The sequence below is a fragment of the Ricinus communis genome, chromosome 2, assembly GCF_019578655.1.
Source record: "Ricinus communis isolate WT05 ecotype wild-type chromosome 2, ASM1957865v1, whole genome shotgun sequence".
NCBI classification, from domain to species: domain Eukaryota; kingdom Viridiplantae; phylum Streptophyta; class Magnoliopsida; order Malpighiales; family Euphorbiaceae; genus Ricinus; species Ricinus communis.
Genome location: NC_063257.1, coordinates 11,044,596 through 11,055,288, shown reverse-complemented (window position 1 = coordinate 11,055,288; position 10,693 = coordinate 11,044,596). Strand labels below are relative to the sequence as shown.

The window sequence follows — 10,693 nt, the reverse complement described above, 5'->3', positions numbered from 1 at the left end:
ATAAAAGTTTGGATTAATGCAAAAAGCATACTATTTGTTTGTCCATAGAATAAAACTATAAAGATATGTTTGATAGACTAAAACTATAAAGCTATGCTCGGTAGAGTGTAATGGAATATAATGTAATCAACTAAATAATAGAATGCAATGTATTTTTCATTCCATTACCATGTTTGGTATATAATAAAAAAATATAATATAATGTAATATAATTATAATCTTTATTTTAATAATTTATTTATTTATAATAGTTTATGTAGAAATAAAATATTAAGACAAATTATATAAAAACAATATTAAAATTATTATTTTTTAAGAATATCAATAGTTCCGAAAATTCGGTCACTGAAGACATGTCGTTAGTCACAGGAAACTAATCACCGAACGCTAAATTTGGTCATATGTGGCTGGAATCCGATCGTCGGATGGTGATGGTGGGTGGTAGTTGAAGGTGTTCAAATTACAGTAATAAAAAATTAAAATAAAATAAATATAAATATATTATAAATAATCATAATTGTATAGATTTTACGTATATTGAGCATTATATTAAATTAAAAATAATGATTAACTGATGTATTTGTCATTATACTATATTAAAAAAAGTTTAATAATCAAATAAAGTAATAAAGCATGTTAGATACTTCATTATATCATGTACCAGAAATAGCCTAAGTACATAACAATATAATTAAATTGGTAGAAGAAAAACACAATTTATTGTCGAGTCACCAGAAATCTAAGTTGAGCACATTCAGAAAGGAATGAGTCTTGAAATACAGTCTTTTCCTTCAAAGAGAAGAAAACATAACCATCTTCATAGCATCCCGTGCCTTGCACATGGCTTGCAATGGTTCAGCCTTAGGCATGGTTAGCCCAAATCCTTCAGACATGTCAATTTCTTGTTCACTTACCCTTTTCCATTCAAAGCAATGAATCATAGACCCCAAAGCAAACCCTAAAACACGGTTGGCAAGGCCCATTCCAGGACAAGACCTCCTTCCCAAGCCGAAAGGCATCAACTTGTATACCTGGTTATTAATGCCACCTTGGCCAACAAAATTTTCAAATCTTTCAGGTTTAAACTTAACAGCATCATCCCATAACTCAGGATCTCTATGTATGGCCCACGCATTGACAAGTAGCATTGTATTGGGTTCCACAAGATATCCTCCAACACTGCACTCTTGAGATGATAAATGTGGAAGAAGCAGTGGCCCTGCGGGGTACAGTCTTAGGGTCTCTGATATGATATTTTGAAGATATGGTAACTTAGAAAGATCCGATTCATCCATCAAGTTGTCTTGACCAATCTGAATATCCAACTCATCTTTTGCCTTCTCTAAAACTTGTGGGTTATTTAGTAGACTAGACATTGCCCATTCTAGGGTAACAGCTGTTGACTCTGTACCAGCAAATATTATATCCTGTAACATTTAGAAAGAACACTAGTTAACAAATATCAAAGTTGGCTGCTCTAATAACTTTGCAAATAAATAAATGGAAAAAGGTTGATAATGACCCATAACGAAATCAATTAGGATAATTAAATATGTAGTTTGGATTATACTACATATGAAAGTAAAAAAGGAATTATTTAGTCTATGAGGCGGCTACTTAAAGTCTACCATTACAACTCTTCATGAATCACACATCAGCTATGGAATCTAACTCAGTCTTCATATTTGTATAATCTTTTGTTCAATTCATATTGCTTCTCTTAACAATGTTTTGTTTATTAAGTGCTTCAATAGGTAATGAATCTTTGTTTTAAAAAAAATAGACCATAAATATTCTAACATAAATTTTTATTAATAAATTTTTATTAAACATAACATATGTCAAATTGGGTTATTTACTAATAATTATCTATAATTAAAAATCAATTATATAAATATAATAATAAATAAATAAATATACAATGCTATATATAATTTTATAATTAATTTGGTCAATAAATATTATAATAATTTTTCTATATTAAGCTTGACATGGATATATGTCTAATGCGTATACTAATTACGAAATTTAGTTACTATAAATAATTGATAGACCTCACAAAATGTCATTATAAAGATGTCCACTATGCCATTACACGTATCATGTGTAGCAAATGCAATAACTATGTATTTGGACATAGGCCTAACACAAATAGGAGAAATATGTCACATTATTTATTAGTTATTGTATTTATATTTTTAATTTTTAATTATATATATTTAATGGCTATAAATAAATAAGTCGAAGTAAATGTAATAATTAATAAATGAGACATATATTAATATTTAATTTAATTTATCTATTTTTCTATTTCATATCAATTGTTTTTTTGATATTTTTAAAATTAAAAATATTTAATAGATTTAATTATATAAAAAAATTAAATAAAATTAAATTACTTTTCTATAAATATTATTAAAATTTATTACAATATTATAACACAAGAATAAAATAAAAAAAAAATAAATATTATATTGCATACATAAAAATAACATATTATTCAAATTCTTTTTATTTTAAAAAAATCAAATTAAGGAGCGAAGAAAGTAGCGTGGTACGGACGGAAAAAGATTAAAGAATTTAGTATATTAAAGAATTTCTTTTTATTAATATTACGTTTAATATATTAAAGAATTTCTGACCGGAAAAAAGTTTAAATTGAATTTGTATAGCAATTTAGTTGATGTAATTTACCGTTTGTCGTTATTTATTGAATATTCTTTTTAATGGATTCGGACGTCAGCATAATACTACTGCACATGGATTTGTTAAACATTCATAGACTTTGAAATCTTTGAATGAATTTCATGATAAGATTTAGAGCATTAAGAAGTTACGGTATGCATGTTTTAACCAAAGACAATAGAGGGTAGATGAGGAGGGTATCACTGACCAGCAGTAGGCCTTTGATAACTTGATCTGAATAATTTTCCGGCTCTGATTCTTGCAAGGAAAGCAAATGGCTGATCATGGTGTTTCTGCCTTCAATATTACCCTTATAACCACCTCGATGCTCATCAATAAGACCTTGCAGTAACACATCAGTTCTTACATGAAGGCTTGCTACTTTCTTCAAAAATCCACGAGGGTCGATCCACTTTAAGATTGGCAAGTAATCTCCTAGATATGATGCTCCAGCATACTCAAAAATCTCAGTTATCATCTCCCTAAATATCTTAGCCTCACCCTCGTCCTTTGCAGTCACATCCTCGCCGTAATACCTCTTCCCTGCAACCATTCGCATAATCGTATTAAGGCTTAGCTCCATTAGTATTGGTTTCAACTCTACCTTAGCAAAACCATCCCTTGAAAGACGATAGAGTTTGTTCAGGAAAATCTCGATTTCGTCTCTCCGGATGCCCACAAACATGTTAAGGCGGTTCGACGAGAAAACTTCAACAGCACTTATGCGGCGGAGGTTGCGCCAGTGATCCCCGTATGAGGATGTCGCGAGGGTGGTGCAGTTATAAGACATGTACTTGTAAACAGTTAAAGCAGGGCGGTTGGCCAAGGTAATGTCGTTTTTGGTGAAGCACTCTTCCACCGCCGATGGTGATGATATAATGATCAACCGACGAGAACCCAATCGGAGAGAAATAATTGGGCCATATTTATTTGAAAGACTTTGTAAAGAACGGTGGAGGGGAATCTTGATAAGATGGAGATGACCTATAATTGGAAGAGCAGGAGGGCTTGGTGGAAGGCTGTGCTGTTGCGTTCTTGTTTGTGGCCAAAACTTGTAGGCAAGAAGAAGGAAAGGCAAGAGTAAAGTCAGAAGTAAAAGTGTGTCTTCCATACTTGAATTGATCATTTGGAGTCCTGAATTTCTGATGCTTGATGCTGTTGCTGTTGTTGAGGAAGGAGATAATGCTTATTTATATGAGTATTGCAGTCGAGTACTGTTTTGGCACACTCCCAACCCTCCAATTTCTAACCATAAAACTAATATTTGTGCCCCTAATTAAACATATTTTGGTGCGTTTTTAGCACTTGCTTTTCAAGTCGCATGAATTGTATTTTGGACAATGAAATATGAATTTTAACATATAAATAATAAAAATAGACTCTTACAGCTTTCTCTCTTTCTCTTTCTCTTTCCACAATAAAGAGAAAACAATGAAAGATGAGAATCAACAAAAAAAAATTATAAATCTAGTGAAGATTGAGATCACCAAAATATGAACTAAAAAATCTACGAATTATTAAACAAATATTGGTGTTAGTATTCGTAGAGGGAGAGGAGGTGGTTGGGATTATGATTGAGAAAATTGGAAATTGTTGAGACTAAGGTAGACTGGTGGCGAACACACTGTGAACTATAAAAATTCAGCATTACTAATATTGCTTTTTATTTTAAAAAATATAATTTTTATAAAAAAAAAGAATATCTTAAAAAATATTTAAATATAAAAAGTATAATATTTTATTTAAATTCAATAGACTCTTTATATTTTATTTTTTATTGACTTTTATTTTTATAAGCATCTATAGTTTTAATTATTTCTCCTTTTCTTTTTAACTTTTAAAAATAGAAAAAAAAATTATAAATATTAATTAAATTAAATATATAGAAACTTGTAGTGCATTTATTAGATATAGAGTAGATAGTAATTGTTTGGCTCTCTATTTTATATTTAAATAATAAAAAATACATTAGAATGTTATTTTATAATATAACTTTTTCAATTAAAAAATTTAATGTATATAAAAAGTATATTACAGAAATTTTTATATAATGGTGTTAAAATTGCTTATATCCCATTTACTCATTTCTTTTTCTTCTATTTTATAACTATTTCTATTTTTATTTTCTATCCTTATTGTTTTTCAAATAACAAAAAATATTTTATGAGCGGCTTTATTCTTGTCGTCTTTATTTCTCTTGTGCCTACGAGAATACAGCGTTAAGTCCAAATAAAAAATTGAAACCCACTCTAATTAGTATCTATAAAGCTAAAATTTCTCTTCCCCTTAACATAACTTTATTTTTTCTTTACGAATGACCAGAAAATATATTTTTCTGCTAGGCTAACAATGTGGGATAGAGTAGTTTCATTTGAAAGGGAAAAGAATTACATGTTAGGCTCCTATAACTAAAGTTTCTTCTTCGTAGAATGCAACAGAACAAAGGGTTTTTTTGCAAAGTCCCTAATCCACAAGTAACTACTTTGAGAGATTATATATAGTAGTTCATCGTTTATGTTTATATTTATAAGTTTACAACCCCAATTCCCAACCTCAAATTAAATTTCAGACTAGATCAAATACAATATATGTGACAGTTTGATCTAGAGCGGCCGATAAAGGAGAGAAGTGGACACCGGGACAAGAATAGGATGTCTAGAAAAGAAGCGACTTCTGGCAGGTATAGGGATATATCAATTAGTCGAATTGATATCGAAATGGGGTGGTTGATAACATATATGTAAAGAGTTATAACTAATCACATGAGACGTCTTTTGGTTGTGGAGTTGTAAGAACTCCAAAGTTAAACGTGCTTATTAGAAGAAATTTTGGAATGGGTGACCTCCTGAAAAATTCTCTAATCCTCCAAGACCAGTAGGGACCAGAGTAGGACCCCTCTATTAGATGTGCGGTTTGAAGACGAGCCAGATAGAAACTGGTGGGCATGTAACAACTTAATTTAGAGAGCTGTTCGATGAGGGTGGGAAGTAGATGCTTGTACAATGAGGGCTTTCTGGCAAACTTCAAGAATGACAGCACTCTAAGGTATGGGGATACATGAATGAATCGAATTGCATATCAAAATGGGATGGGAAGTGGTTGATAATATATATGTAAAGAGTTCGAACTAATCACGTAAGATGTTTTTTGGTTGTTTGGTTGTAGAGTTATAGGAACTTTAAAATTAAACGTGCTTGGTTTAGAAAAATTTCAGAATGTGTGACTTTTTGGAAAGTTCTCGAATTCGCAATCTATTTTTATAACAAAAGTGAATTAGTTATGCAATTTTATTTAATGAGTTTAAGCATAATTGTCAAGTCAAAATTTGAATTGAGAATGAATTTTTTTTAAATTATGAGTCGAATTATAAAATTTAGTTTATATTTCTAATAATAATTATAAATAATACAATTTACTTTAAGAATATATATAACATATTATACGTATTATAATTTTAAGATATAATAATTACTAGACATAATAATATTAATAATAATAGAAATAAAATAAAAAATATATAATATAATATTATATAGATACATTTAAATTTCTAATTATAATTTAGAATTTAAGATTATATTTATATGATATTATAGATATATAATATAAAAGAATTAATATATAATAAGACAAAGTAAGACTCTATATCATATAAAGACACTCCCCACTCTATTTTCTTAGAAGGTTGGAAGAATACTGTTTTTCTTTTTCTTATATTTTACTTTTCTTCTTTTTTCTGTAAACTAAAAGTTTTCTTTTCTTTTTTATAATTTGAGAATATGACGTTTAATTTGTAAATTCCCAATCTCTTCGGTTACCTTGTTCTAATTTGTTTTGTGTTTAATTACAACTGGATTTTAATGGATTTTTTTTTTTTGGCCTTTTAAATTTCTCTGAATTTTTTGAATGTATCCAAACATGTGAATCGATTGACTTATTTAATTTTAACGAGTCGTATAATTCACTACTGAGTCGACGAAATTTCTACCAATTCTGGACTAATTTTGATTCATGCTATAATTATATGTAAATTGAATTGAATCATGTGATTCGAGTCGAGAATCGACCGGTTCTAATATCGATGGAGTTAAGTACCAAAATAAATGCAAATTGCAAAAGAAAAATTGTTTATTCAAAGACTAATATTATTAGTACATAATAACATAACTAAATTGCTAACGGTAAGAAAAATACAATTGATCGTCGAGTTCCCCGAAAATTAAGTTGAGCACATTCGGAAAAAAGAAAAATTCTTAGGTAGGCTCAGTCTACCACGTTATTCGTAGATTAAATCAATTGAATAGTGACATGTGACTTTCTTTATTAATTATTATATTTTCATTGGTTGAATTTTAACGATAAATTATTAATAATAATAAATAAACCAATTAATAAAAATATAACAATTATTAAATAAAATCACATATTATCATACAATTAATTTGATTTATGAATAATATAGTAGACCGAATCCACCTAAAAATTTCTTCCAAAAGGAATCACTCTTGAAAATACAATCTTTTGCTTCAAAGAGAAGAAGACAACTTTCTTCATAATATCCCGTGCCTTGCACGTGGCTTGTAATGGTTCAGCCATAGGCATGCTTAGCCCAAATCCTTCAGACATGTCAATCTCCTGCTCACTTACCCTTTTCCATTCAAAATAATGGATCATAGACCCCAAAGGAAACCCTAAAACACGATTGGCAAGACCCATTCCAGGACAAGACCTCCTTCCCAAGCCAAAAGGCATCACCTTGTATACCTGATTATTGATGCCACCTTGGCCAACAAAATTTTCAAATCTTTCAGGTTTAAACTTAACAGCATCATCCCATAACTCAGGGTCTCTATGAATAGCCCATGCATTAACAAGTAGCATTGTATTGGGTTCCACATGATATCCTCCAATATTGCACTCTTGGGATGATAAATGTGGAAGAAGCAGTGGTGCCGCAGAGTCTTAGGGTCTCTGATATGATATTTTGAAGATATGGTAACTTAGAAAGATCTGATTCATCCATCAAGTTGGCTTGACCAATCTGAATATTCAACTCATTTCTTGCCTTCTCTAAAACTTGCGGGTTGTTTAGTAGACTGGACATTGCCCATTCTAGTGTAACAGCTGTTGACTCTGTGCCAGCAAATATTATATCCTGTAACATTTAAAAAGAATACTAGTTAACAAATAATCAATGTTGGCTGCTCTAACGACTCTGCGAAAAAATAATGGAAAAAGGTTGAAAAAGGCTCATGACGAAACCAATTAGGATATAAATATACTTTAAATATGTGTCATTTTAACATATTAGCTAGATTGAATCACACATCAGCTATAGAGTTCAATTCATTTGGTTTTTCTTAAGGTTGTTTGTTTGTTTGTTTGGTGTTTGAACCGACCATGAATCTTTTGAGTCTATTTAAATTTTTTTGAAATTTTTATTAATAAATCTGAACATCATATATTAAAGAAAAGTTTTTAGATGGACTCATATTGTTATATCATTAGTAAATAAACTCAATTAAATATTGATGTGGTAACATTATTTATTAATATAGTATTTATATTGATTGAATTCTTTACCATTATCCATCCAGGATTAGAACCAATCAGTGTAGTATTAGAGTTAAAAAATAATGCCATATGTCATTTTATAATTAATTTTATTTATAGATAATGTGGTAATTTTTTATATTAATTTTGGCATGCATACAAGTCGGATTTTATGCAGAAATAAGTAGTATAGTAATTAGTAGAATTATTCAGTATACTACTAATTAAATAACGATAGAACACAAAAATTAATGATTACTTAATTTGTCATTATGCCAGAAAAATGTAATAACTATATATATAAATTATAGTAAATATAAAAATAATAAATATATATGAGTATTTTATATTTTAATACTAGACAATTGATACATATTTTATATTTAAAATTAATCAATACTTGTCAATCAAATAAAGAATTTCCGGAATATATATTTGTGAGAAACTTAACTCAAATGGATGTTAAATAACAATTCTAATTGGATTTGTATGAAATTTTAAATTTATATACTTTAGCAATGCAATCTGATAATATATTTTGTTTGTTTAATAAATACTTTTACTGGATTCGGATGCGAACAAAATACCACTGCACATGGATTTGTTAAATATTAATAGACTTTGATTTTTAAATGAAGTTCATCACAAGATTTAGAGCATTAAGAAGTTAGGGCATGCATGTTTTATACAAAGGTAATAAAGGCTAAACGAGGAGGGTATTACTAACCAGGAGCAGGCCTTTGATAACTTGATCTGAATAATTTTCTGGTTCTGATTCTTGCAAGGAAAGCAAATGGCTGATCATGGTGTTTCTGCCTTCAATATTACTCTTATAACCACCTCGATGCTCATAAATAAGATCTTGCAGTAACACATCAGTTCTTACATGAAGGCTTGCTACTTTCTTCAAAATTCCACGAGGGTCGATCCACTTTAACATTGGCAAGTAATCTCCTAGATATGATGCTCCGGCATATTCAAAAATTTCAGTTATCATCTCCCTAAATTGCTTAGCCTCTCCGTCATCCTTTGCAGTCACATCCTCGCCGTAATAGCTCTTGCCTGCAACCATTCGCATAATCGTATTAAGGCTTAGCTCCAATAGTATCGGTTTCAACTCTACCTTAGCAAAACCATCCCTTGAAAGACGATAGAGCTTGTTCAGGAAAATCTCGATTTCGTCTCTCCGGATGCCCACAAACATGTTAAGGCGGTTCGACGAGAAAACTTCAACGGCACTTATGCGGCGGAGGTTGCGCCAGTGATCCCCGTATGAGGATGTCGCGAGGGTGGTGCAGTTATAAGACATGTACTTGTAAACAGTTAAAGCAGGGCGGTTGGCCAAGGTAATGCCGTTTTTGGTGAAGCACTCTTCCACCGCCGATGGTGATGATATAATGATCACCCGACGAGAACCCAATCGGAGAGACATAATTGGGCCATACTTATTTGAAACAGTTTGTAAAGAACGATGGAGAGGAATCTTGATAAGATGGAGATGACCTATAATTGGAAGAGCAGGAGGGCTTGGTGGAAGGCTGTGCTGTTGTGTTCTTGTTTATGGCCAAAACTTGTAGGCAAGAAGGAGGAAAGGCAAGAGTAAAGTGAGAAGTAAAAGTGTGTCTTCCATACTTGAATTGATCATTTGGAGTACCTGAATTTCTGATGCTGTTGCTGCTGCTGCTGTTGTTGTTGAGGAAGTAGATAATGCTTATTTATATGAGTATTGCAATAGAGTACTGTTCTGGCAATGTGATGGAGGATTTGACTTTAAATATTTCATACATAAAACACAAATTCGATTTACAGTCGTTTCCTTGATGTGAAAACCAAAAATTTGACTGACATTGGTTTTCTTGTTGTGCAAAAAAACCATAAACTTGATTGCATTGGTTTTTCTTATTGGATTGTTAGATATAGAAAAATTGTTAGATAGAATAATTTACTGTCACGTTATCCATAAATAAATTATTAATATATTATATAAATTATTAAGTGTTATATTTATACTGATGGATTTATTTATTATTATTAATTATTTAAAAATTAATCATTATAAATACAACAATTAATAGATAATATCATGTATTATTATTTAAATAATTTTATTAGTTGATCAATTAAGTCTGTTTAGAATTAAAGAAAAAATTACAAAAGTTACATAAGTTCCAATGCCTTCACACTACATCATTGATCATCCCATGATCGGTTTTTCATAATGTTTGTTTTTTCATTTAATTTAGTAAGTGTTTGGTTCATAAACTTTATCTAATTGATAATTATTTTTTATTTAACTATTAAATTAAACACATTTAAAATATATTTAGCTCGCCTGATTAATACAACTAATAGTTAGTAGCTGGAAGTTAATAAATCAAATCATCTGATAAAATTTTATTGGTCATTAATATTAGTATGTTAAATGATCATTAAAGTTATATTTTATTTTTAAATA

The 10,693-nt window shown here is 29.9% G+C and overlaps 1 protein-coding gene and 1 pseudogene across 1 annotated transcript; both read right to left on the bottom strand.

Moving 5' to 3' along the window:
* Positions 1-619: 619 nt before the first annotated feature.
* Positions 620-4,107, bottom strand: LOC8282480 (cytochrome P450 81Q32). Its single transcript, XM_002523426.4, has 2 exons — positions 2,894-4,107; positions 620-1,427 (listed from the first exon to the last, which is right to left on the bottom strand). The coding sequence occupies exons 1-2, from the start codon at positions 3,809-3,811 to the stop codon at positions 792-794; spliced, it is 1,554 nt and encodes a 517-aa protein (XP_002523472.1). The 5' UTR covers positions 3,812-4,107; the 3' UTR covers positions 620-791.
* Positions 4,108-7,156: 3,049 nt separating this feature from the next.
* Positions 7,157-9,910, bottom strand: LOC8282481 (annotated as a pseudogene).
* Positions 9,911-10,693: the final 783 nt, after the last annotated feature.

Coding starts and splice junctions, on each gene's coding strand:
- LOC8282480 (XM_002523426.4), bottom strand. CDS start 3,811: ATGATCAATTCAAGTATGGAAGACACACTTTTACTTCTGACTTTACTC. Junction 1,428..2,893: donor TTATCAAAGGCCTACTGCTG/GTCAGTGATACC, acceptor TAAATGTTACAG/GATATAATATTTGCTGGTAC.